We start from the raw sequence: 27,929 nt of genomic DNA, 5'->3' as shown, positions 1-27,929 counted from the left end.
GAACTGCCCTAAGGTGTTGCTGTTCTATGGGGGAAACCCCAATTTCTTGCAAAAGGTTTCTGAAAGCTCCTGGACTTCCTGCAGGCTGAGACTGGCTGAGCTTGCCTGGAAGGGGGGGCCACGCCCTGGGTGAGTCAATTGTCAGCCAGGGGTGTGATGCTTTCCTTTGCCAGTGCTCCAGATTATTTGCCCTGGAGAGCCAGTTTCTGTGTTCAAGGTAATTATGAAAACCATGCCTGATTTTGGGCTTTGTATATAAATGCACAATTACATTCAATTATGTCTAATTGACATAACATTATGCCTAATGTTCCATAGAGCTCAGCTTCCTCCACCTGTTTTCTGGGTTTTTTGAAGCTGGGTGTGTTTTGGGTTGTTTCTCCCCCGCCCCCGTTTTCAACTGCCAGATTAGTTTGTGTGCATATTTGATCTTTAAAATCATACTCCTTTAAAAACTACTTTTAGTTTGTTGTGTTTTTAAAAAATCTGCAGCTTCATTAAGGTCATACGATAGATCAGAGTATTTGCAAAACACAGTTCCTAAAGATGAGCGTTTAAACAAAATGTAAAGTAATGCACTTTGTATTGAAGTGTGTGAAACCTGTACAGAAGCAAAGGGAATGTTGCTCAGAGGCTTACGGCATGAGGACAGGCCAGGCCTGTCTGCTCGCTATTGCCTGCTTTGTTTGTGCAGAAAGGAGTATCTGTCCTGGTTTTTGGTTTTTACATCCAAAAAACCCTGCAGGTGAGGGGAGCTGGACCCCTTACCTGCCTTGTCTCCCCACATGATGTGATCCCTTCTTCTTGCCCTTTTGTCCCTCACTCAACGTTCTTCCGAGTATGAGGAGGGGATATTGGTTTCATTTTTAAATTGGATGCTGTCTTTCTACCACATGTGGCATTCAAGGCAGCCTATCAATCAAAGTAAACACTGAACCAAGACCCAACACAGCAGTTTAAAAAGCAGGCTGTTTGCATAACGATGACTCTGAGGAAATGAAGGAGCTGGAAAGCAGAATCGAAACGGATTGGTGTACAAAACCCCCAAGAATGCCATAAACGAGCTCCTCAACTCCTAAATAAACGGGGCGGGGGGTGTTGCCTGTTCCCTCAGGATAGCAGCGAGACAGGAAGAAAGCAGACCAGGCCAGAGGTGCAAGGTGCAGGAGGTGAAGCCTTCTGATTTAGAAAGCAAAGGGAGCAAAGGGAGCCGGGAGGGAAAAGGAGAGGGGAGAGAAGCAAAATAAGCCAAGCAAGAATTTCGGAAGGAGTGCAGTAAGGAAAAGGGAGCCAAAGGTGAGAGCTTAAAGCGTGGAGATAGGAAGCCGCCTTCCATAGAGTCAGACGGCTGGTCCATGTCGCTCAGTTTTGTCTACGCTGCTCTCCAAGGTTTCAAGCAGGAGTCTTTCCCAGTCCTAAGTGGAGATGCTGTTGGGGACTGAACCTGGCACTGCTTCTGCTTGCTACACATGCCTGGGGCCATCGGGAACTGTACAGGCTGCCAAAGTGCAGGACTGTGTTGATGCAGGATGGAGGGATGGATGGAGAGAGAGAGAGAGAGAGAGAGAGAGAGAGAGCCTCTCAGACAGGGGTTTCCCACTTGGGTACTCCAGATACTGCTGAACTACGACTCCCATCATCCCCAGCCACAATCACTTGTAGCTAGGGATGATGAGAGTTGTAGTTCAGCAGCATCTGGACTGCCACAGGTTAGGAATCCCTGGTCTGAGAGACTGATAAACACAAGAGGACATAGAAGGTACATGTAGATGTTGGAGGAAACGCTAGAAATGATCAGTGAAAGATATTTAGGATTAAGGTCCAAGGTGTCCCTGAGAGCATGCACTTGGCCTAGGAATTTGTGTTTGGTACCGGAACTAAACTTGCAGCCCTTCTGGCCAAAAATCCACTCCTGGTTTCCCTCCAAGCTTTCTTCATTTTAGCAGCCTAATCTGCGAGACCGACAGCTGTATGTGTCCCTTCCAGTGTTTCTGCTAACAGGGATTCCCAGATGTTGACTACAACTCTGGAGAGCCAGATGTTGACTACAAGCTGGAGAGCCAGCCTGGTGTAGTGGTTAGAGTGCTGGACTAGGACCGGGGAGACCCGAATTCAAATAAATCCCCATTCAGCCATGAGACTCGCTGGGTGACTCTGGGCCAGTCGCTTCTCTCTCAGCCTCTCAACCTTCTTCACAGGGTTGTTGTGAGGAGAAACTCAAGTATGTAGTACACCGCTCTGGGCTCCTTGGAGGAAGAGCGGGATAGAAATGTAAAAAATTAACAACAACAACAACAACTCCCATAATCCCCAGCCAAAGGCCACTGCAGCTGGGAATGCTGGGAGTCGTAGTCAGCAACATCTGGGAATCCCTGTTAGAGGGCACACTGGTTGCTTCCACCGTGTATACACCTTCTCTGCAGGAAGCCATCATGATGATTAGCTTATTATGGGGTGTTTTAGATTTTCTTAAAGTTTTTCACATCTGTCATCTTGGTGGTTCTTGCTGTGGCCCTGTGAGGTAGGCCAGGCCTGCATTAGTGCCACACTGCGGATGGGAACTGATGCTAGCGAACGGGGGACTTCTCCAGTATACTCCCATGAGTTCATTTATGGCTGAGGCTGTATTTGAAACCTGATCCACTCTCAGTGGTGCTGCTGCCTTTGCCCATCGGGCTGTGGGCTTCCCCTTATGGAGACAGTCCCTGTGTGGACTCAGTGCAGTGTCCTGGGTTCCAAACAGGAGAAGTCCTGTCCATTTGCACCTGGTGTACCCTCATAATCCTGACTCTCTCTCATCGGCGGCTTCTTCTTCTTCTTCTTCTTCTTCTTCTTCTTCTTCTTCTTCTTCTTCTGTGCTTCTGAATTGGTGCAGCCCTGTGTGCCGCTCTGACTCTCCCTCTCCTCCGTAGGTTGGGTTTCTGAAGATCCTGCACAAGTACGAGATCACTTTCCTTCTGCCTCTTGGGCAGCAACTGGGGCAGAACCTGTGTGCAGCACCGTTGATGAACCTTAACCTGAGAGTGGTCAACATTACGCCTGTGTCTGAAGGTATGGCCTTTCTTCTTGGCACCAACCGCCGGGTGGCCGAGGGAAGCCTTGCATGGCGTCCCTACGACTGGAGAGTTTCCATTTCTTAAAGAATCCCTGCTACCAATATTATCCTTGCTTTCTCTACCCAGGAACTCCTTGGTGTCTAATTATTCTAAATCTGCTTTTAGTATTCCAGTTTCTCCCTCCTCCCTCCCTCTCTTATATCTCCTTGTTCTGCCCCACTTTTATGATAAGGATTATACCAAGGCATGGGATGCGTGGATGAACTGCCCTGAGTTCAGTAGAGGCTCATCTCAACCAAGTTGGGTTCTGTTCAACACGGGCCTGAATTAAGCTCATTTTTTAAAGTCCAGCCCTCTTCTGAGCTAAGGCCCTGTCCCATTCTCAGCACCACTCTTCAGCCCCTCCTCTGCCCCAGAGTTTTCCTTTCCCCAAGTGCACCTGACGTCTGCAAGACCTCACAGTGGAGACGCCATCCAGCCTTCAGTGCTTTCATCGTGGCATCCTGCTTTTGGCATCCACGGGCTATGTCATTGCCATGGGACCTGGCATCTTAATAGGCCCATTGGGATCTCTGGACTGGACTTCCCATGGGTCCTTGTGCCCAGGAGGCTGCAGTGGCAGCACTAAATGTCTAATGGAGGTCTCCATGGCAAAGCTTTCTAGCTGCAACCAACTGGTAAGTTTGGAAGGGAAGGGAAAGCAGGGAGCTCTGGCCGCAAAGATTAGCATGTGGCTGAGTCTCTTATGAGCTGGACCTCCAATCTGGAAGCGGTTTGGACATGGCTCTTAATGAGCTTGGGGGGTTTCCAGCCCTCCTCCCCCACCTCCATTGCAGACCGCTGCCCTCTTTTGTCAAGGACATCCTTTAGATATGTGTTCATGAGGATAATCTGCTTCAAGTTCAGGAACCCGGGAAGCTGCCTTTCTCCAAGTCAGAGCCTTGGTCCCTCTGGCTCAGTCTTGCCTACACTGACTGGCAGCAGCGCTCTCCAAGGTCTCAGGCAGGCGTCTCTCCCAGCCCTACTTGGAGACGCTGCCAGGGATGGAACCTGGGACCTTCTGCCTGCAAGTGCAGATTCTTCTTCCACCGAGCTGCAGGCCCATCCCCCTGCCTGTTGATTTGCAAGAGGGACGCTTGTCGCTGGATATCTTAATGGATTTGCAGTCAGGAAATGCCTTGCTCGGAAGGGCTGGCCTTCTGCTGCCGTGATGGCCGTGCTATGCCTTGTCGGTGTGGGGAGGACAGGGTCTCTGTTCACGCTGTAGCTCTGCAGGGCAGGACCTGTTGATAGATGGGGACTATCAGGTGGCCGGCCCCGCTCTCCAGGGAGCCGTGCCCTGCCTCTTTGTCTAGCCACATGGAATGCAGCGGGCTTGAATGGTGGGAAACGGCGGTGGGGACTCGAGGCTGCTGGGACCAGTCTCTGGCTTGCAAAGACCATGGGGGTGCTTGTGGGCTTGGCTGAGGATTGGGTCCGCCTTAGCCGTGAAGACCAGCTGTTGGGCAGGGCAGGGCGACCGTGCTCCTCTCTGCCGGCAGACTGCAAAGGAGGCTCCAAACAGCCGCCTGTGTCTGTGGCGTTGGTCCACAAAGTGCATGGGGAATCTTGCCCACAGGTGGGGCGTGCCTAATGGTTAGCTTGCATCCCAGCAGCACAACTTGCGCTCTTCCCCATTCGGCACCCCCGCTGGCTTTGGCAGTGTTCATGATGTGGCATGTGGAAGGTGGTGGCTGAGGACAGACGGAGCCACATCAAAAGTGCTGCCACTGTGGCCTCTAAGCAAGCACACTCTTGCCTCGCATGGACCCAATCCTCCTCCTCCCCAGAACCGGGGCCGAGGAAACACAGGAGGGCTGTTCACACCATCAAGAACTGGCCAGCATCCTGCCCAGCTCTGGGTGCTGGGCACACTCCCATTTTGCGATTGTGGATGAGCAAGCCACTAGGCAGAGGAAGAGGGTGATGCTCTAAGAGAGGAGCTGGGGAGGGAGGCCTTTCCTTCTGCCCTGCTGGTTTGAAGATTCACACCCATCCTCTCCTGCTTTTCTCCCAAGCGTTCTTCATTCCAGCAGCCTATTTTTTGGCATGCTGGAGGGCTTCCCCCCGCCATTTCTGCTGTTTTTAAACCATTGGGAGTCACTGTTGCCAGTCTGCTCCAAGTCGGGCAGAGGTTTACCGGTTCACCTGTGTCTGCTTCAGCCTGGTAGGGTTGTAATGCCTTCCAGCTTCGGGGGTCCTGGGTAGGATGGCCGCTGGCTACAAGGCTGGCCCGGGCACATGGCAGTCTGTTCCTTGGGCTCACCGCACGGTGCGATTCAGGGGAATGTGCTCTCCACTCCTAAAGAAATCTCTTCCGTCCTGGGCTGTGTTAGGAGATCGTGCTTCGTACGGCACGTCGCCAGAAACCAGGAAGTCCATTATCTCAGGGGGCCGTTTTCATCCAGAGGCAGACGACTCTTTTACTGCAAAGTGTAAATCCAGCTTTAATGGGCCAGTGGAGGAGAGCATTGGCAGCAGGGAAGGTGAGCAGGCAGGGAAGCAGTTTCCGTTGCTTGGCGTGTCTGTCCAAGAGGCGGTTGCAAAGCTCAAGCATTTGTGGACTGCGGGTTGAGTCTGAGGATTGGCTTTGCTGGCACCGTGCCACAGAGTTCGGTGCCAAGCTCTAGGAGGTGGAGGAAGCAGGATGCTTGAGCATTTCCCACCCCAAGCCTGTCTGTTACGGCTGATATAAAACAGATGCTTGCACGCCCATTCTGATGGAGTGTGAACCAATGTGCTGGAGGCCTAAAGTGTGGTGTGTGCGTGCATCCGTGCGGTAGTGTGATTGTGAAGCCTCCAGAAAGCTCATTGGCATTACAAATGCCTCTTCTCTGCTTCTTTGCCCACATGAGCAGCAATGGGATACAAACGTAAATGGTGCAACAGAGCAATTTTAAGCCTCATGTGCTGAAAATGCTGGCAGCTTCAGGCTTCGTTCTATGTTTGGAATGAGTGGGTTTGAAAATAGGCCTCGGGATACTTGGAACTCCTTGCCACTGGAGAGTCTGTTGCTCCCTACCTTGCCAATTTTTTGCCTTTGCTTGCCTCCTTTTCTGGTGAGCTTTGGATTTGACTTGTGCATAGGGTTGTGTGTTTTGACTCGTATGTTTGAGCCAAATGTATTAGTGTTGCATAGTGTTTTTTTAAAATATAAGCGAGGGTCCCTGCATACCTTCACTACAGAGGTGGAAAGGTGAGCACAATGTGCCTTTTATAAAATACATGTGAGGATCAGCAGGTTCTGGTGCAGGATTGGGAGTCGACTCGCTGCTGAACAGACTCTTTGCATCCCCAATCACTTGCACTTCATAGTCTCTTGGTGGCCCAGAAACTGCCCTGGTGGTGGCTTTACCATTCTGGTGGTCCTTGTATTTTTAGCATTGCTGTGGGCCCCCCCTGTGCCTTTAGGGGCCGGGTGCGTGATGGGAGCAGGAGTCTGCTGGCCTGCTTCTCTGCTGCCGCTCTTCGTTCTCCGAGTTGTGGCTGCCACACAGGAGGAGCAGCCTTGCTGCTGCATTCTCCCCCCCCCTGCCCCCGCCCGCCCGCCAGCTTGGTGTCAGGACATGCCGTGACTTTAGTAGGAGGCATGCTCTTCCTTCCAGCTCCTGCAGAATCTGAAATTACCAAATCTCCCTGGAGTAATTAATGATCTAGGTTAATTCCCCTCCCTACTTTCCAGATTCTTTGCTTGGGAGGAGGGGAATATTTTGCCATTAGGCTTGCTCAGTTAGGGACGTCTGCCGCTTTCTTCTGACCACGCCGGGAAACTGTATGTATGGCTTGCTCTTGTGTCCCTTTCAAATGCTGGAGGCCACCAAGAAACGCTTACTCAGCCTGTCGAGCATTTTGGAGGAGTTCCAAAGACTGGCCATTGTGGAAGAGGAACCTAGCATTGTATAGAAGGCATGGATGATGTATTAAAGTTTCCCAGCATCTGAAGTCCCTAAGCACTATCCAAGATATCAAGAAGTGAAAACCCTTGCCTGCAGGCTTACAAAGGAAAAGGGACCAGCCTGGAAATAGTGTGAGATCTCCAAGAGAAGGCATAGAGGAACCTAGGAAGCTGCCTTTTAAACTGAGTCAGACCATTGATCCAGCGAGCTCAGTGTTGTCAACTCTGACTGGCAGCAGCACTCCAAGGTTCCAGGCAGGAGTCTCTCCCAGCCCTACCTGGAGATGCTGCCAGGGAGCAAACCTGGGGATGTCAGCATGCAAAGCAGATGGGCTCAGGACCTCAGACAGCTCCCAGAGGAGGCAGGAGAGGTTGGGCTGGGTCTGAACACGAGAGCAGGCACAGGCATTGACGCTGAGGACCACTCCGTGTGAATGCCACGACATCAGGTGTGCAAATCATAGAGCCAATACCTGATCAACAAGGAGCGTCTGGGATACTCTTGAATAGGGCTGTGTGTATTCTGTGCTCAAAAACTTCCAAAAAATCTGCACCCAGAGAAGACAAATTCTGAGACCTGCATAGATTCTCTGTAACTCGTTTTAAAAGCTAGCATCTCACTCAATCCGTGAGGGAGCTGGCATTTTGCATGGGAGGAGTTTGCCTCCGCAGGGAAGGGAGCAAACATTCTCAGACAGCGGAGAGGGAGGGAGCAGTGAGACTATTGAACTGAATTGTTTAATAGTCTGAGAATTGTCGACGACTTGTCAATCAATGTCTCATTGCCGGCTGAAGCAACTTGGTTCATCATTCAGCTGGTAAAGAAACTGTCACAAGTCCTTACAAGAGCCGATTCTGCCTCCTCTGTGTGTCTAGAGCCTAATTACTGGTTGGGCAGCTGAAGCCAGGGGAGAAAGAAGACCTCGAGGCAGCAGCCGACACCCACTAGATGGAGCGGGGCCTTTGCAGCTGTCCTTGCACATGCAAATAAAGTGCATTTGTATAATTTGGTGATATTTCAGAACTGCTTTGCTTCTCTCTATGACCAACAAAATCAGAATTATTCAGATAACCCTTTGGAGCTCTGAGTGATCTCTGCCTCCTCAACCCAACGGCTGGAAATGTTTATTCAGCGCTCCCTTCCCACAATTTCTTCATTTCTACAGATGTCGCTCACACGGTTATCTTCATGCTTGTAATATAGTTGGGGTGTGTGTATGTGCACACACACAGTAAGCTTGTCCTGATGAGTTGGGGGGCGCCAAAGGAGACACAGCAGCCTCCCCCAACCTCCCTTTGCTCCCCCCCCTCTCTTTCTCTCTTCCCCGCCACCCACACCCCACCCCACCCTGCCCAGAGCTGTGTTGCTTACAGGCTGGCCTTTCCATCAGGGAGGGCTGCTTGGCTAACCACACAGCTCTACCTGGCAAATGGCCGGCCTGCAGGCACCATTGCTCTTGTTTGTTTGTTTGTTTTATTTAGCCTATTTTTACACCACCCAAAACTTGCATCTCTGGGTGGTTTACAACAAAGTAAAAACAGGAAAAGTAAAATATTAGTTAAAACAACAGGACAAAAAAGTTAGAACGTCACAACAATTTAAAAATTTAAAAATAATACTTTAGAACCATATTAAAACTATTAAAATAATATCTAATTAAAAGCCTAGGTGAATAGATGTGTCTTTAAAGACTTTTAAAAAGCTGTCATTAACACTGGGGCAGGTAAGATGGGGGGGCGGGGCAAATGGAGCTTTGGGAAAGAGGTTGCTGTGTCTCCCCCCCCCCAATTCATTAATCTCAGCATTCTTTTTTTAAAAAACCAAGTTGTTCCTCCTCCTTATTACAAATGTGTGTCCTCTCTCCTGCTGTTGCTCCCCTGCAACTGAGATGTGGAGGCATCTTGCCTCTGAGTCTGGAGGTGGCCTCTAGCCACCAGACTAGTAGTAGCCACTGATAGACCTCTCCTCTGTGAATTTGTCTCAGCCCCTCCGTCTTTCCCAGGACCTTCTGCATGCAAAGCAGGTGCACCGCCACTGAGCGACGGCCCCCTCCCCTCCGGGGAATCTCTTCAGCACACAGGGCTCCCCCATCCGGATGCAAAAACCAAGGTCAACCTTGCTAAGCAAATCCATGCTCTGCCCCCCCCAGACCAGCCCTCCGCCTCAGACTTGCAACTTTGCTGGCACCACACAATTAGGGCTGTGCCGACGTGGCAGTTGTGTGTCATGGGAATTCCCGTGCTGTGCGAAGTCCAGCTGAGTTCTGCAACCTGTGGTCAGACAGGGAATGTAGACAGCAAATTCTGTAAACACATTTCCTGGCAGGAATTGGCCAACTTTGTTATGAAGTGGGGCACAAAGCTATGCCGAGCTCTGCAGCCCCCTAAGGAGCCCATGATTTGCTTTGGAGACTGCATCCTTTGAAGTTTCTCTGGATGGCCATAAGTGTGTGTTCGGTTGTAAGATGGGTTTCTCAGGAAAGGGGAATTCTTCCTCCAGGCGTGCATTTTACGCTCTCCCTAAACTTGCGTGCCGCGGTGGAATATGCACAGCCTTGTCAGGATGTATTGAAAGTTGGAGCAATTGCAGAGGAAGGGCCTGACCCAGTGGGACCGCGAGCCCTGCTGAAATGGACCCTGTGACCGTGCACAGCTCGGTCAGTGTCAGGCTCATGGAGAGTGTTGCAGCAGTCGTTTGTTTGGGAAGCTACCCCAGCAACGAAGGTGTTCCGGTCCCCTGTAAGAATCCCCTGAGCTTACTTGGTTGGGCTGCCAAGATCCGTGTTGGGATCAGGGCCCGGAGTGCGCTGGCTGCCCCCTCCCTGCCCGACTGGCATGAGCTTGCTGCTTTCCCTGGCAGACCTCTTGACAGCGCCCCATTGTCAATCGGGGGAGTCTCCCAAGGCTGCTGCTTGGGCCGGCAGGGTGCCAGCGGCTGTTGCTTCTTCCGAGCCGGTGGCTGCTTCGGAACGGCTCCGTCTCCAGAGGGCGGGCTCTGCCCCTCGGACTCCTTTGTGCCGGCATTTGGAGCAGGTTGAAGGATGGGCTGGGCTGCAGCTCCCAATATGTCCTGCTGGCTGGCATCGTCTGGTGAGGGCAGAAGCTCCCTGAGATCTGGTTGGATCATGCATGGCTGGAATTGGACCAAGAGGCTGGAGGGGCCGTGGCCTCTTCCCAGAAAAATGTCTGCTTTTGTGTGGGGTGGGCGGGGGGCATGGAAGGGGGAGGCAGAAGACCTCCCCCCTTCGAAGGGGTATCTGTGTGTTCCGTTCACGGACACCTGTGGCTGTGTGGTCCTGGCTAGGGCAGGCAGGACTTTGGTGGGCTTCTCCGTAGAGCTGGCAGACCTGACTGTGGCCAAGATGGCCCAGCTGGTGCTGGACTGGCAAAAGCCCTCTCTGAGCCAAGAACGAGCTTAGGCCGACGCTTGGCTGATCCCCAGGAGGCAGGTCTGTGGCTGCAAAACATCATGTTTTCTCTCGCTGCGTTGGCAGCCCTTCTGACGGCTTCCTTGCCGCTCCGGCTGACTCAGCGGGGAGGCAAAACACAGCCACTGCCTTTGTTTCAGCTGGTGACTCCACTCGCCAGTGTCCCTGAAGGCTGCATCAAGGGCAGGGGTCACTAGTGCCCCGTTAGACCTTTCGGAAGCCACCCCAGACCCACATTCCAAGAGGCCTGCAAATGACATTTCTGCATACTTGTGTGTTGCAACGTGATTCCATCTCTCAGCAAAGCCATTTGAATGTGCAAAGAGGCACATATAGGGTTGGGTCCCCATCTCCAGGCCCAGGGATGCACAGCTCCTCCCCCCACCCCCACCCCAGAGGCTTTTGTGCTACAACTCCCATCATCCCAATACATTCCAAGAACTCTGGAACCAGGGTCATCCCATGAAACTGATGGCCAAGCAATTTAGGATTGACAAAAGGAAGTGCGATGCATAATCACACAATGCATAATCAACCTATGGAATTCCCTTCCACAAGATGTGGCGATAGCCATCAGCCTGGATGGCTTTAGGAGGGGCTTGGACAGATTTGTGGAGGACAGGTCTCAGGAAGCTGCCATATACTGAGTCAGACCCTTGGTTCATCTAGCTCTGTATTGTCTGCACAGACTGGCAGTGGCTTCTCCAAGGTTGCAGGCAGGAATCTTTCTCAGCCCTCTCTTGGAGATGCTGCCAGGGAGGGAACTTGGAACCTTCTACTCCTTCTCAGAGCGGCCCCATCCCCTAAGGGGAATATCTTGCAATGCTTACACATGTGGTCTCCCATTCAAATGCAACCATTCTGCTTCGCAAAGTGGACAGTTCATGCTTGCTACCACAAGACCAGCTCTCCTCCCTGGCTACTAGTCTGAGGGCTGTAGGCCACCTCCAGCCTCAGAGGCAAGAGGCCTCAAAATACCAGTTGCAGGGAAGCAACAGCAGAAGAGAGGGCATGCCTTCATCTCCTGGTTTGTGGGCTTCCCAGCGGCATCTGGTGGGCCACTCTGTGAAACAGGAAGCTGGACTCGATGGGCTTCCTTGGGCCGGATCCAGCAGGGCTGTTCTGATGTACACATTGGCCCTTTTTGGCCTGAGCAACTTCATAGGCATGGCCTCAGTGTGTTCAAGCTTATTTCTGTATCCACCAGGACTAGAAGCTTGCCCAACAAGGTGGGAATTTTTAAGGACTGTGGATTTGGAGTGGATTCTGGGGTTGCATGTTGCACATCTCTTCAACCAGGCTTTCTCAGCTTTTTAAAACTTGTTTTTAAATTGTTCTGGTTATGTAATTGCTGTTTTACGATGTTTTTAATTGTTAATCATTTGTTTTAATTATTAACTGATTTTAATGGTGTTTTAATGCAAACCGCCCTGAGCCTTTTGGAAGGGCAGTATAAAAGTTTTAATAAATAAATAAATAAATAAATAAATAAAGCGACCCTAGAACCAGGGATCACTCCATGAAATTGATTGCCGGGAGGTCTAGGACCAACAAACTGAATTATTGTTTCACACAACACGTGATCCACTTGTGGAACTCTCTGCCACAGGATGTGGTGAGAGCCAACAACCTGGATGGCTTGAAGAGGGGTTTGGATAACTTCATGGAGGAGAGATCTATCAATGGCTACTAGTCGGAGGGCTGTGGGCCACCTCCAGCCACAGAGGCAAGATGCCTCTGAGTACCAGTTGCAGGGGAGTCACAGCAGGAGGGAGGGCACGCCCTCAACTCCTGCCTGTGGGCTTCCAGAGGCATCTGGTGGGCCACTGTGTGAAACAGGATGCTAGAATAGATGGGCCTCCTTGGGCCTGATCCAGCAGGGCTGTTCTTACGTTCTTATGACTTAAGAGTATGTTCATATGCTGAATTCTCTTGAAAGAAAGAAACCCGTATTTGGAGTCTGCAGAATATTGAGCTCTTTCTGGGAGCTGGGAGCAATATGGTTACAGTGGGGGAGGAAGGGATGTACATCTGGTGAGAAATTGGTGGTGTGTGGTTACGGGGCTGTGTTGAATGTTAGAGCGATTGTTTCTGGTGAGAAAAGGAGGCTTGCAGCTGATATATTCCCTGCAAGACTGCTCCCTCTGAGCTTTCCTTTTTTGAGTTTCTCTCTGGGCTGCCCCTCCTAACCGCTGCTTCAGTGCCACTTGGGGTGTGTGTTTCCCACTGGACCTCTTCCCAGCCAGTTGGATTTGACTGCCTGATGACCTCACAAAGCCAGTTCAGATTTGGGGCGGGAAGTAATCGCTCTGAATGGGCAGTGGCGGAGAGCAGAAGAAGCCGCCTTCTGAGCTGCTTTTAAGCTGCCGTATGCCCATGACGAGCCACTGCAGGTGCCTTCCGGCTTTGGGTGCTCCGTTGGCTCCCCCTGCGCCCTCCCACCACCTCACTGCTTGGACCTCTACCTGCTTGATGCCGATCCTAGCCTCTAGCTGTCCCTGAAAACTATTTCACTCCCTGCGGATGTGTGGCCCCAGACTGTCTCTCTCCAATGTCAAGGACTTGAGAGTCTGACTTTTGCAAAGAACGCCGGACCGAGACTGGGACTTCTGAATCGGTTTGCTATTGTAGCTCCTGGTGATGATATGCAACATGGAAGAGGGTTGCAGCGGTGCTTGATCATCATCATCATCATTGAATACTGCCTCTCCAAAACAGCTTTGGGTCGATGACGTTGGGACCCAGGACCTGGCCTCGGGCTGCACACTAAAAAGACCCAAAGGAAAGGGAGTGGGGAGAAGAGAGAGAGAACTGCTGGTTGATGCCCCAGCAAAGGGCTGAGATTGTATACAGGCCACTCGCAGAGAGGCTGGTCCTCGGCATTGCGCTCTGAGCCAGAAGTGATTCTGGCTCTCGGGCCTCTGGCTGGTGGCAGAAGCCCAGATTCTGCAGGCCCGGGTCAAGGGGCAGCTGGACCAAAGGGTGTTCTGGCAGGCAGGGTGGGAGGTTCCCTACAGTGGTTCTGGCTGATCTTTCCCCTTGTGGAGGTGGCCTTCCTGAGGGGTGGGGTGGGGTGGGGTGGGGTGGGGTGGGTGCAGCTTCCTTGGTGGCAGGGGCAGAGCACCTAGAATCCATGGGGGTCTTTATCTCCCCCCCGCCCCCAAGCTGGTGCCGGCTGTGGAACTTTTTGGCCAAGCGCCTTTGCAGGTGCAGTGGGGCTGCCTGTTGTGCAAGGTCGCCTCCATTGGGTGACTGGAATCAGTGGCACAGCTGGGGGTGAGGGTTGCACCATAAATCAAGGAAGATGCTGGTCACCAAGGTGGCTGCCAAAGCGCGCCCGGAGCTGCCTCTGCAAAGCCGAGTCCACACAGAAAGATTTGGAGGAGGCTGGCCTTGGCTGAAGCAACAGCTGGGAGCCCTTCTTGGCCGCTTCTCTGGCTCCTTGACCAGAACTCTGGGAGTCGGCCAGAGGTCTTCTGGTGGCCCTGGACCATTGTCCCAGTTTGCCAACCCTTGGGGCCATCTTTGGGGCCAGCTGAAGATGTGCTTGGAGTCCCGCTCTGGCGGGGGGAGGAGAGCTGACCTTGTGGTAGCAAGCATGACTTGTCCCCTAAGCTAAGCAGGGTCCACCCTGGTTGCATGTGAATGGGAGACTAGAAGTGTGAGCACCATAAGATATTTCCCTTTAGGGCAGGCATCCTCAAACTACGGCCCTCTAGATGTTGCTGAACTACAACTCCCAGCATCCCTAGACACCATTTTTTGTGGCTGGGTATGCTGGGAGTTGTAGTTCAGCAACATCTGGAGGGCCACGGTTTGGGGATGCCTGCCTTAGAGGGATCGAGCCGCTCTGGGTAGAGCATCTAGGTCCCACGTTCCCTTCCTGGCAGCATCTCCAAGAGAGGGCTGAGAGAGATTTCTGCCTGCAACCTTGGAGAAGCCGCTGCCAGTCTGTGTGTAGACAGTACTGAACAAGATGGATCTATGGTCTGACTCAGGATATGGCAGCTTCCTAGGTGGCTCGTGTGTCTGCCCTGTCACCACCTTCACCCCCAGCACCTCTGCGCTCCCAAAGACAAGAGTTTGTTTGGAGCTGTAGGTGACTTGCCTCCTCCGCCAGCTCTTCTCGCTCTGCAGCTTCCTTTTCCTCCCCACCCCCCCTTTTTTTTTTGCAGTGGGAAAAGGGTGTGTGTGCGTGCGTGCCTGTCACTTCTGCAGAGCTGATTAAGGAGGCACTGTGTGTCTTTTTATCCGGCCTTGCTGGCTTCTGTGGGATTGCCACTGCAGCTCACTCATCTGGCGTTTGCGCTAAAGACGGTGATCGTCAGCAGTCTGCCAGACGTGAGAGGAATACTCCACTCTGCAGCGAGATGCTCCTTCCCAACAGCTGGGCCGTCGGCCCCTGTCATTTCCCCCCCTGTTCTGGAAGAAGCGGGAGTCTGGGGCACCCACAGGCGGCTGATCCCTTGGCTGTCAGCCAGAGGCTGTGGCTATGCATTTCCTCTAAGTGGAGAGGTCCTGGGGGCAGCAGGGGAGGGGAGATTCCTCATAAGGACAGGGGAGCCTTTGCCTTCTGCCATGGGAGGAGAGCTGGTCTTGTGGCAGCAAGCATGAATTATCCCCTTTGGTAAGCAGGGTCCACCCTGGTTGGCATTTGGATGGGAGACGACATGTGAGCACTGGAAGATCTTACCCTTAGGGGTTGGGGCTGCTCTGGGAAGAGCAGAAAGTTCCCAGTTCCCTCCCTGGCAGCAGCATCCAAGAGAGGGCTGAGAGAGATTCCTGCGTGCAACCTTGGAGAAGCCACTGCCTGTCTGTGTGTAGACAATACTGAGTGGGATGGACCAAGGGTCTGACTCGGTATATGGCAGCTTCCTATGTTCCTGTCTGGCTAAAAATTAGGCAGTTGAGCTCAACCAGGAGCAAGGTGGTCTTTCTCTGAAATGATATGAACACACAAGCAACTGGATCTTACTCGGGGGTGTTCCAACATTCCCATCCCTTGGCACTCCAAGCCTTCTGCATTGTTTGCTCTTCCAAAGGCAGCCAATGCTGAGTCCCTTTCCCCCTTCCCAGGGTTCCCCACTGCTGTCCAACATAAGCGGAGCCTGCTGGCCAAAGGCTTGCCTGGTCCAACAGTCTGTTTCCCACCATGGTGCCTCCCAGATGCTTTAATAGAGCCCTCTTAAGGCAGGGCACGAAGGCAGGAACACCCCCTCTCACATCACACTAGAACCAGGGGTCATCCCATGAAATTGATGGCCAGGAAATCTAGGACCAACAAATGGAAGTACTTTTTCACACAATGCATAACCCACTTGTGGAATTCTCTGCCACAAGATGTGGTGACAGCCGACAACCTGGATGGCTTTAAGAGGGGTTTGGATAACTTCCTGGAGGAGAGGTCTATTGATGGCTACTAGTCGGAGGGCTGTGGGCCACCTCCAGCCTCAAGGGTACTCTGAGTACCAGTTGCAGGGGAGTCACAGCAGGAGAGAGGGCATGCCCTCAACTGCCTGTGGCTTCCAGCAGCATCTGGTGGGCCACTGTGTGAAACAGGATGCTGGACTAGATGGGCCTTCTTGGGCCTGATCCATCAGGGCTATTCTTATGTCCTCATTTTCTGGGATCTAGCAGTCATCTGCCTTTGAATCTGGGGTTTTTATCTAGCTCTCATGACAAAAGCAACCGATTTACTTAGTCAGTACTCCGAATTTGTCTCAGACAACATTGGACTTCTGTATGAGGATCTTACCCACCTTGTGGCAGCGAGTTCCATTTGTCAATCCTGCATGGATTCCATCAGCATATACGTACTTGAAGTTGGGGTTTTTTGTCCCAGTGTGCATCACCGTACACTTGCTAACACTGAACCGCATTTGCTATTTTGTCGCCCACTCCCCCAGTCTGGAGAGATCCTTTTGGAGCTCCTCACAATCCATTTTGGATTTCACTACCTGGAAGAGTTTGGTATCATCTGCAAATTTGGCCACCTCGCTGCTTACCCCCTATTTCTAGATCATTTGTGAATAAATTAAAAAGCACCGGTCCCAGTACAGATCCCTGGGGGACCCCACTTCTTACTTCCCTCCATTGTGAAAACTCTCCATTGATACCTACCCTCTGTTTCCTGTCCTTCAACCAGTTAGCAATCCACACATGTTCTTGTCCCCTTATCCCATGACTGCTAAGTTTCCTCAGGAGTCTTTGATGAGGAACTTTGTCAAAAGCTTTTTGGAAGTCCAGGTAGACTATGTCAACTGGATCACCTTGATCCACACACTTGTTGACACTCTCAAAGAAGTCCAAAAGGTTGGTGAGGCAAGATTTACCTTTGCAGAAACCATGCTGGCTCACTCCCAGCAGGGCCTGTTCTTCTATTTACAATTCTACAATAAAATCTACAATTTTATCCTTTTTATCGGGGGACCCACGCAGTATTCCCTCTAACAGAAAATCCCAGATATTGTTGACTACAACTTCCAGCATCCTCAGCCAAGCCCACTGCAGTTAGGGATTCTGGGAGCTGTCATCAACAACATCTGGGATTCCCTCTCACAGGGAACCCTGAGCTCAAGGTTGTGAACCCCTGCAGTAAATGATCAATAAGTTGCATGTTCACCAACCATAACATCCTTCAAGAGCAGTCCCTATATTTCGTTGTTGAACTTTATATAAGTGGCGCTGTGGGGCAATGCTTGACTAACAACCAGACTCTGGGAAACACCTGTATCGGTCAGCAGCAATATAGGAAAAAGCTGAAAAGCTTCATCTCATCCTGTGTGGGAAGAAGCAATGAGAAAACCCTCCTGTATTTTACCAAAGACAACCACAGGGCTCTGTGGTCACCAGGAGCTGACATTGACTTGACAGCACACTTTCCGGTTACAGAAACCATGTCTAAAGGTGTGTTTGGACATGTGGCTATGATAGGTGATAGGTGTTTCTGGTATAAAGTATGGTGGGTGTTCTGGGGAAGGGGAGTGGTGCTTCCTGTGGGCCAAGGGGTGGTGACATTTTGCTGCTGTGCAATTCTTGGACTGATCAGCTCTGGATCTGCTTTCTTCAGCCTTCGGCCATTGTGGCTGGAGGTAATGGGAGTTGTAGTCCAACACCTGGGGTCCCAAGATCGAGGAACTCCTGTTCTATTGGAATGGGTGGGTGATTCCAAAATTAAAAAGGAAGCAGTTCATCCCTGGGGTGCAGAACTTGGCCAAGGAACTCATTTCTGCAGGATGTGGTGGTCAGTGACTGTGCACATGGGACTTCAGAAGTATTGGGTGGGTGGAGGAGGGTCTCTTACTGAACCTCCATGTTCAGTCTGCTGCAGACTGTTGGGTGCTGGTGACTTGCAGTGCGGGCGTGCCATCATTATGCCCAGTTCGAAAACTTCCCTGAGGCATGAGGCTTGCCCATGGTTGCACAACGTCCATCCTCCTGCAGATGTTGGCTCACAACTCCCATCACCCCTGACGACTGATTGTCCACTGTGGCTGGGGATTATGGGAGCTGTTGTCCAAAAACAGCTGACGGGCCGAAGTGGTCCCACTGTGGGCAAGATACTGTTGCTGTCAGCAGCAACTTGGACTTGGTGGGTGGAGCGTCTTCTTCCTCCTCCTCCTCCTTGCTTGATTACTGTGGTGGTGTTTGGTGTTGCCCAAGCCCAAGCGCCTTCCAAATGCAGATGCTTTTCCGAGCAAAGATCTGCCTGGCATGGGAGACCTTGCAAGGACACAGCCTTTGGGCTTTTCCCAAAGGAGTCTCCCCCACAGCTTCTGGTGTCTTCCTTAGCCAGGAGGCAAACTCAGGTCTTCCTCTTCCAAGAACGCTGTGAGTTTAGAAATAATCTTGGGTCCTCCCCTCCCTCCCTTTGATGCTTCAGTCAACTGCCACTTGCCTTGACTTGTTACTGCTCCATCCGTTCTGTCTCAAGCCACTGGGAGAGGGCAGGTGGAGATGGTTGCCGCAGGGGACGAGGGTCAGTGTCGCCCCATCCTCACGCAGCGACCCTGTTTCATAGTTGGTTTAGGATTGTGTTGATGTTCCACATGGGAACATCACATGTGGAGTACGCTCCACATGGGAGTAGCTGCATAATCATCACTTATTTCCTCTGCATCTGAACTTAATGGTGTGTCAAGATAATTACAGCTGTAGCTTCATGTCTAATGATGCGGGCTGTCTGCTGTTCATGGTGGGGGAGGCATTAACATTGAGAAATACTTGCAAGAAGCCCAAGATGTTCACGGAACCAGAGGTTGCAAATTAAGGCTCGATCTTTGAGTGTTCAAGAGTTGTGTTTTTAATCTGAAAGACTTGCATGACCAAAAGTCAGGTATCTTTGTGGCTAATCCCGTGTGTGTGTGTGTGTTTCGTGGCCAGAAATATCTTGGCCCAAGACTGGATAACTGAATTCCATGCAGTAGCCAAAAACTGTCCCAAAGCAAGTTGCTTTTTGTGATGTAGATGAACTTCTACCTCCAGTTCAAGGTGGCAAAGGCTACTTGTCAGATTAGCGATCCTAGGCTGTGGAGGAAACCCATGAGGCAGGCAAATGGTGGTGTCCTCGAAAGGGAAGAAGAGAGAGACTGTCAGCCCATCAGAATGGTCACCTTCTGGACTGCACAGCTGTTGCTAAACTTCCATGGCATCTGCATCAAAGGCACTGCTAATATATACAGCCACCTTGTTGGTACTAAGCAGGACTGGGTCTGGTCAGTACCTGGATGGGAGACCATGTGGGAAATCCAACATATGTCATTAAGGACAAAAGATGGGATGCACATGTAATCAGTAAATAAAATTATGGGCATTGGGTACAAGACCCCTAGTCTACAGGAGGGAAGAGAAGGGTTGAGGAAGTAGAAAGTCCCTGGTGTTTTTGAGCCTAGGGGTCTAATGAAACACTAAAGTTATGTATACTTGTTTACTTAAATCCCTGTTCTGTTCTTTTAACACGTAAAGCATTGGTGGAGAGAACAGGGATTTGGGTAAAAAGGAAAGGGAAACTGGGTGTAGTTTTTAAAACAAAACAAAAACCCGGCTGCTCCTCCAGGCCAAGAGATTGTTGTGTTTCAGTTAAGTCCATTCATGGAAGGCCAGCCTCTTTCTGTAGGGAGTCTTGATGCTCTGCAGAATACAAGGTTGGCCAGTGCCTCTCATGGCCTTGCAAGTTCGAGGAGGCGTGTGGGAGGGCAGGAGACGATTTCAATAGTGCTGCTCCACACTCGTTCCTTTCCCCCGCCCTGCCCACCTCTTCGTGATTGGAGGCACTTCTGTTCAGTTGTGGAGATCAGAGGCCCTCCAGCCACTCCCTGGAAGCCCTCAGTCCCCCTACGGGTTGAGTCACGCCTCTTCTTCTCCTTGGCTCTTCCCAGCCCAGCTTTCAGTGCATGGCGCAAAACCACCACCTGCAGCAGACCATGTTCTGCGTGCATCTCCGCCCTTCTTGGGTTTCCCAGCCCACAGCCAAGGCGAGCGGAGGGGAGGGCCTCTCCTAGGAGCTTCTTTGGAGTGGGCATTTGTCCTCTTCAGCTGCAGAGGGGGAAGAGAGAGTTGTGCTGGAGGTGACCCGGCTCACGATCCTGCCCTGTTGTACTGAAGCGCAGGATGGCTGGGTGCTGCAAGCTAGGCGCAGAAGAACCGTCCGTTCCCCTCTACAGTAGTGACTCCAGTGTAGGAATTTGGAAGTGGGTCAGCCTGAAGTGAGTGGTTCTTGGTGGTCTCCTGCTAACTGGGAAAAAGAGGCACCTTTTAAAATGGCGATTCTCTCTATTCGGCAGGGGGAGAGCAACTGGTCCTATCCATCCCCAGCACAGCATCCCTCCAGTGGCTGCTGCTTATCTATCTCTTCTGTTTCTTTTTTAGATTGTGAGCCCTTTGGGGACAGGGAGTCATCTTATTTATTTATGTCTATGTCATCCACTTTGGGAGCTTTTGTTGAAAAGTGGCACATAAATATCTGTATTTATGAGCTGAAGATAATGCTAGTACCATTTACGGTTTTCTGTCTCAAGTGCTTCTCTTATGTGTGAGCTTCTAAATGGGGAGCCAATGTGTGCTGGTGTGCTTGGAACATTGGCCTGGGAGTGGGGAGACCTGCGTTCAAATCTTGGCTCCATCATAAATTCCCCTGGGCGACTGAGAGTGTGAATGAGGCGCATAGGAAGCTGCCATATACTGAGTCAGACTGTGTGTCCATCTAGCTCAGCTTTTCTGCACTGACTGGCAGTGGCTCTCCAAGGTTCCAGGTGGGGCCCCGTCTCTCCCAGCTCTGCCTGGAGGTGTTTTCGGGAACTGAATCTGGGACCTTCTGCATGCAAATCAGATTCTTTAGTACTCTGCTGCAGCCCCAACCCCTAAGGGGAATATCTTACAGCAGACAGCACTTACTCTTCCAAATACAAACCAGGGTGGAACCTGCTTAGGAAAGGGGGCAATTCATGCTTGCTACTGCAGGCCCAACATCTGCAGGAGGGCCAAAGTTGTGCACCCCTGGGTTAGTGTTTCTATGCACATACACCCCTCACATCAATCGGTGAAGTAGGCTGAGAATGCTGACCATCATGTCACATCCTGTATCATCTTAACTAGACGTTCCTGGGAGACACACTTGAAAAAAGGAGAAGAAAGAAACTTGATATGACATACACTGGGTTCCTACACGGTCTCCCATCCAGTCACTGACTATACCCAAACCTGCTTAGCACAAGCACGCTGATGGTATCTATTAGCAATGGCCTTGGTGGTGATGTCATGGGCACCGTCCAGTAGACACCCACGGTATTATCACCGCAACATGACATAGAGCAATGCAACGCGTGCATTGATGCTGATTTATGTTTTGGGCGGGTGGGGAAATATGTGTGTCTCTACCAGATCTCATAGATGTTCACATTCCTAAATCATTTATTGTTTGAGAAGATGGTCTCGGTGTGTTTGCGTTCTGCCAGCACTCTAGAGAAGAGAGTTAATTCTCCTCCCGCCCTGTCGCCTGCACTCCCGTTAATGGACCCAGCCACTTGATGATCTAATCTGCAGAAGAAGCCATCTGCCATCTTCCCCGGAGATCCAGAGATCACTTAAACCTCGCACCTGCCAGTCTGGGGAGGCTGCTTGCCGCTATTAGCCCGTTCTCCTCCTGCGTAGGATGCAGAGAGAGTGGCTAGCAGGTGTCTGGTGACAGAAGCTATTAAACTGGGGAGGCGAGGGGGAGAGGCCAGGTCTAGGGTGGCTGGGCAGACAGATGGCCTTGGTTTTCTTGATTTATTTAGTAGAGCCGATTGGACTTGACTCTTACATCGTTCTCCTGCCTTTAAACCTCTGCGGCTGATCGGACGAGCTGTGTGCGGAAGTGATAAGTGGCAAAGGCCATCCGCGGAGTGCAGCCATGGGACTTCTGGCTCCCCCCACAGTCATAAGAACAGCCCCGCTGGATCAGGCCCAAGGAGGCCCATCTAGTCCAGCATCCTGTTTCGCACGGTGGCCCACCAGATGCCTCTGGGAAGGCCACAGGCAAGAGAGGGCAGGCCTTCTCTGCTGCTGTTGCTCCCCTGCAACTGGGACTCAGAGGCATCCTGCCTTTGAGGCTGGAGGTGGCCCACAGCCCTCCGACTAGTAGCCCTTGATAGACCTCTCCATGAAGTCATCCAAACCCCTCTTCAAGCCATCCAGGTTGTTGGCCGTCACCACATCTTGTGGCAGAGAATTCCACGAGTGGATTATGCGTTGTGTGAAAAAGTACTTCCGTTGGTTGGTCCTAGATTTCCCGGCAATCGATTTCATGAGATGACCCCTGGTTCTAGTGTGATGGAAGAGGGAGAAGAATTTCTCTCTAGTCCGCACCCACCCCCCCACCCCCGCCACTTACTTTCAGCAGCACGGGCAGAGGAGCAAGGAGGGGCAGAAGCATCACAACTCTTCGCACTGGAAGGTTCTTCAGTTCTAAAATCCTCAGACCGCAAGGGAGAACCTTGCTTGCTGGCTAGGCTTCCAGCAACCAAGAGCGTGAGCCAGAGATGCCCACACCGTTGCTCTGCCTCCAAAAGGGACAAAGCACATTTTTTGGAGTGGGGCGTTTTGGTTTTGAGCCCTTGAGAAAGAAAGAAATGGGGATGGGGAGGCCTGTCCTGCTTTTCAGCCTGCTGGGCAGCCACTTCTATGGCCCCCTTGATTTGTGTCATGCAGAGTGGCCAGCCTCAGGCTCTGCAGCTGTTGTGGGATTACAACTCCTCTAATCTCCAGCCACAATAAATTGCAGCTGGGGGTGATGGGGCTTGTAGTCCCACAAATGGGAGGAGAGCTGGTCTTGTGGCAGCAAGGATGACTTGTCCCCTTGGCTAAGCAGGGTCTGCCCTGGTTTGCATTTGGATGGGAGGCTTAGGGAAGAGAGCTGGTCTTGTGGCAGCAAGCATGACTTGTTCCCTTAAGCTAAGCAGGGTCTGCCCTGGTTGCCTTTGAATGGGAGACTAGAAATGTGAGCACTGTCAGATACTCCCCTTAGGGGATGGAGCTGCTCTGAGAAGAGCATCTAAGCTCTAAGTCCCCTCCCTGGCAGCATCTCCAAAGATAGGGCTGAGAGAGACTCCTGCCTGCAGCCTTGGAGAAGCTGCTGCCAGTCTGTGTGGACAATACTGAGCGAGATGGACCAAGGGTCTGACTCAGTATATGGCAGCTTCCTCTGTTCCTATGTGTGAGTGCTGTAAGATATTAGGGGATGGGAAGAGCCCCTGCCCGCTTGCATGCAGACGGCTCCAAGTTCCCTCCCTGGCAGCATCTCCAAGCTCGGGCTGAGTTTAAAAAACAAAACCCCCAAATACTCTCAGCTCAAAACATCAATAAAAGAGTAAAAATCATCCTCTTCATGGCAGAGAACTCAAAAGGAGCTGTTAGCTCAGCACCATCTTAGCTCCTCGCCCCCGACAGGGCTGAGAGGGACTCCTGCCGGCAACCTTGGAGAAGCTGCTACCGGTCTGTGTAGACAAGACTGAGCAAGATGGACCAAGGAGGTGACTCGGTAGGAGGCCGGGGAGTGTGGTGTTGGCCAGCTTGGCACCATGTGTTTCATGATGTCAATTGAACTGCGGGAAGCCCATGGGGTGGGTTGCTTCCTTCCCTCTTGTCATTGAATAGGGAATGGGGACAACAGCCGGCACCCATAGGTGGCTGTTGAGCGTGTGGGCAAGGTTGGCTGTGATCCCAGGGCTCCCCAGTCCACAACACCTCACAGGCATTGAAAGTAGAAGAGGGGGTCCTTGGCATTGTCTCCCTCGGGAGTTGAGCGCTCCATTCTCCTCCAGACGGTCTCCCTCGCTGCCGGCCAATTCCTCTCCTTCCCCGCCATCTGTTTGGCCAGATGTACCCGTAGTGCTTGAATAAAAGCTTTCTACCCACTGATGCTGCGATTCTCTTCCTATCCTTGTCGAGAAACATCCAATAAATCTGCTGCTCGCGGCTGCATCAGACCCAAGTACTTCCAGGAAGGAAACCAGCACTGCATAGAGAAGACCCTTCTGTCACTCCAGGGTTTCTCAAATGTGGGTCCCCAGATGCTGTTGCACTTCAGCTCACATCACCCCCTGCACTGTTGCCTTGCTGTGAAGGCCGAAGACTACCTTGTCAGCTCCTGTGTCCCTGGGCCTTGGTGTGGAGCCAAGCTCTAGCAGGGCTGCTGGGGTATTAAAAGCAACAACAGCAACACACATCTGGATTCCTTTTAGGGACTCAGCCAGGCCCTCTTAGCTTGTGCTGTGCAGACCTGATTTAGTGCACCTGCACTTGTTTCATTTCAGTGCCCTGGTTCTGTTTTGCTGACTGTGAGGGAAGGGCCAGTTGTCATTTTGGCTGGGATTAAAACCCAATTCAGTCCCAGGACAGTAGTAGTTTTGTGGGCTAGATGGGGGGCTATGGAGGAGACAGTGGAATGAAGGGTCAGGGAACCCAGTGACAAAGTGCTTGAAGGACGGATGCAGCACACACCAGGGTTCACACAACTGCCAGCAGGGTCGGAGCCGTGCCCAGCCTAGGTAGGGGAGCCAGGCATGCTCCTGATTGGCAGTCCTGTACTTGCAAACTTTAAGGTTCTTTTGGGGAGGAGAGCTGGTCTGGTGGTAGCAAGCGTGACTTGTCCCCTAAGCTAAGCAGGGTCTGTCCTGGTTGCATTTGAATGGGAGACTGGAAGTGTGAGCACTGCAAGATATTCCCCTCCGGGGATGGAGCCGCTCTGGGAAGAGCATCAGAAGGTTCCAAGTTCCCTCCCTGGCAGCATCTCCAAGATAGGGCTGAGAGAGATCCCTGCCTGCACCCTTAGAGAAGCTGCCGCCAGTCTGCTGCATATCAGAAATGGCAGAAGAGACAGAACCGAGGGGCGAGGAGGTTCTGGGCAGATGCGCGGGGAGAAGCTCACAGTCTTTGAGGCCAGGAGAGGACTTGTGCGCAGAGATGTGTGTCTGGGGGCGGGGAGAACCAGGGGCAGGGAGTCAGGCATTAAACCAGGCTGGAGCCAGTCCCCATTCAGGCTCATCTGGGATGACCCGGGGTCAGATGACCTGGTGGCTGGGGATTGTGGGAGTTGTAGTCCCAAGACATCCGGAGGGCTGGAGTTGTGCAGGCCTGTTCTAGGGGGTGCTCCTTCTGGTGGAGGAGGAGGAGGAGGAGGAGGAATGTGAACCTCTCTCTCCTACTGCTGTTACTCCCCTGCAACCGGTACTCAGAGGCATCCTGCCTTTGAGGCTGGAGGTGGCCTATAGTCCTCAGAATAGTAGCTGTTGATAGACCTCCTCAATTAAAGCTATCCAAGTTGTTGGCTGTCACCACATCTTGTGGTGGAGAAGCTGTTGCCAGTCTGGGTAGACAGTTCTGAGCGAGATGGGCCAAGGGTCTGACTCCGTATATGGCAGCTTCCTCTGTTCCTGTGATGTTGGACCAACTCCCACCATCCCACAATGCATTGTAGTCCAGCATCATCTCAGGAGCCAAGGATGGGCACTCCTGTCTGACTTCAGCTGCCAGGTGAAATCCAGCTGAGCCCACTTGGCAAAGCCTGTTGTCCTCACTCCCCCTCTCTGGACAGGCTGGGGGCTTGCTGCTTGCCTCTTGGCCATCATCACACACATGTTTTCAGCCTACTTGAGAGGAGTACCTTGGCTGGCTTCCAATGCTTACATTTCCAGGTGTCAGAAATGGAGCCACCCTTCCTCCTCCGGTTCTGTGTTTTGATGGTATTTAGAACCCTGAGGACGGCTCCAGGCATTCTTTTCTCTCTGTGGACTGTGTGTTCATGCAGAGTATCCTAGTTTCGGGGAAAATATACCGTATAGAGCCCCCCTAAAACCTTCCTCGGTTTCCACTCCTTGATAAAGAGTCTGAAAATGCTGCATCATGCACGGGAAGTCCCTGGAGAGGCATCGCACATTATTTTCATTACGTGTCAAAAGCTCTAAAACAGAGTGTGCTGTACACAAGTAGAGATGGGGGGGGGGGATGAGAGCCCGCCAGCAAGCTCTGCCTCCCGCCCAGATGTGCCTCTTAGCCATGTGCCTCTGCGGTCCCAGAGTCCAGCAGCTTCTCTGAGGAGGGCAGCACCCACACCAGGGACCCTACCTAAATGGCAGGGGGTCCCAAGCCTGGCTCCCCAGACGTTGCTAGGCCACAGTGCCCGGTCGTGGGAGTTGCAGCCCAACAACATCTGGGAACCAGGGTTAGGATCTCCTGCAATGTGATCCGGAATCGTGGGTATCCCAGGGTTGGAGGTTCTGCAGGGGAAGCGTCCCTGGGTTCAGGGCGGACCTACCTGAATGCTGAGATCATCAGGGGGCATCGCTGATGAGCAGATCAGTGCAGGGGGTGGGCCTGGCTGCTGCATGGCCAGCCCCCCTCTCTCTGGGTAGGGTGTCCCCCCTTCCCAAACATCTGAAGAGGGCGAAGCGTCTGCAGGAGGAGATCTCCGCGCTCGCACAGTCCCTGTTCCTTTCAGTGGGGCTTACCCAGGAGCATGTCTGCTGGGTTGTGCTCAGAGAAAGAGGCCGATAAGTGCTTTGACGAACAGGTGTGTGGAGACTTCCCCAGTCTTGGGGCGAAGCTGAGGAGGAGGATGTCCCCAAGGCCTGGTGGGGCTGCAGCCTTCGGAGGCTTGCTGTTTCTGAAGGGGAAGGCAATGCTTCTGGTTAACACGGCTAGTGGCCCCCAAGAACTCCTTTCTCCATGTATGCCCCTAGCCCTTCTAGGCTGGCGAATGGCACGGCTTTGAGTTCTGTAGCTTAGTTTATTCCTCTTTCCAGGGAAGAAAGAGGCTGCCGCTCAGAGGCAGGTCCCGGGCTGTCCCTGGCAGCATCTCTGCCCTGCTGGAGGCCCTGGAGATCTGCTGCTGCTGCCAGCCAGTGTAGGCAGTCCTGAGCTAGATCGACCATGAGCCCTAATTCAGAGGGAAAGCGCTTCATCTGTAGGCACCTCTGCCTGTCGCCCGTCTCCAGCCGGCCAGCTCTGCTCTCTGCACGGGGCTGGGCTGGTTCTCCGGCCTCACCGTCTCTCCTTCCTGGGTTGCAGGTTACAGCGTCAAATGCGAGTACACGGCCCACAAGGAGGGGGTCCTCCGAGAGGAGATGGTGCTGTGCAGCGAGACCAACGACAAAGCCTCCGTCAAGGTGGTCGTGCAGGCCAGGGTGATGGGTGAGTCTCCCTCCTGACGCCTGCGTTGCAGGGGCCGGGAGCTCCCTCCAGTGCCTCACAGAGGCCCACTCGGGATCGACAGCCCCTCTCCTCAGAGCTGCCCCCTTCCCCTTCCCAGCCCCCCTTCCATACATGCAGCTCCCGCGTGGGCTCTGCTTGCTCACGCAGACGCCTGGTGTGATCCGAGAATGGCCCCCGACCCCACCCCCAGCGGTCCTGGAGTACACACTTTCTGGGTCGCACGCAAACGGAAAGGTGCATGTCAGCATCCTCCGTGGCCTTGTGAGGCTCCACCTGGGGCACCCTCGTAGATGGTGTGGGGCATTGTGAGCCCCCCAGGGCCAGCCCCCGATTTTAGGGGGTCCACTGCAGACTGCCCTCTATTCGCCCCCAGGGAGTCACTTTACCCCACAAGGCTGCGGGCACAGAGGTGGTTTTGGCCCGGCAGGGAGCCCTTCTAAGGGCCCTGAGCCCCCAGCAAGGCCGGACACCAGAATACATTGCTGGCCCAGGCCCCTGGAGTCGGTGAGCTGGCCTCTGCTCCCCTGTGGGTTTTGTGCACATGCCGCGCCTCTCTCCGAAAGGGACTCGCACAAGAAATGCCGGAGACACCCTGGCTCACGCCCTTGCCTTCTCGGCCAGGGCCTGTCGCTCCCTGCATTCATTTCCTGCTTCTGTTAAGGATCTCCAAAGCCCAGGAAATTAGACTTTCTGGATGTGCATGTGAAAGTGGGGGGGAGGCGACGGATGGGTCTCCAGGCAGCAGAGATAAGTGCTCTCTACGCCGCCCGGCCTCCCCTGCACTCAGGAGATGACAGGCTCGATAGCAGGGAAAGGAGGGCCAAG

The 27,929-nt window shown here is 52.6% G+C and overlaps 1 protein-coding gene and 1 long non-coding RNA gene across 4 annotated transcripts in view; both read left to right on the top strand.

The window, feature by feature from the left end:
- The window catches only part of ADISSP (adipose secreted signaling protein), a 93,656-nt gene that overhangs the window by 60,145 nt on the left and 5,582 nt on the right, over positions 1-27,929 (top strand). For all 3 annotated transcript variants that reach the window (XM_053254166.1, XM_053254167.1, XM_053254165.1), the window contains 2 exons: positions 2,913-3,051; positions 26,961-27,083. In XM_053254166.1, the coding sequence (XP_053110141.1) occupies positions 2,913-3,051; positions 26,961-27,083 (262 nt within the window). The remainder of the gene's footprint in view (positions 1-2,912; positions 3,052-26,960; positions 27,084-27,929) is intronic.
- Positions 4,186-8,006, top strand: LOC128326741 (uncharacterized). The gene is made up of 2 exons (XR_008308230.1): positions 4,186-5,581; positions 7,867-8,006. It is a non-coding gene; the product is annotated as an uncharacterized LOC128326741 (long non-coding RNA).

This window comes from Hemicordylus capensis, chromosome 5 (genome assembly GCF_027244095.1).
Source record: "Hemicordylus capensis ecotype Gifberg chromosome 5, rHemCap1.1.pri, whole genome shotgun sequence".
Taxonomy (NCBI): domain Eukaryota; kingdom Metazoa; phylum Chordata; class Lepidosauria; order Squamata; family Cordylidae; genus Hemicordylus; species Hemicordylus capensis.
This window is presented reverse-complemented; position numbering and strand designations above follow the sequence as displayed.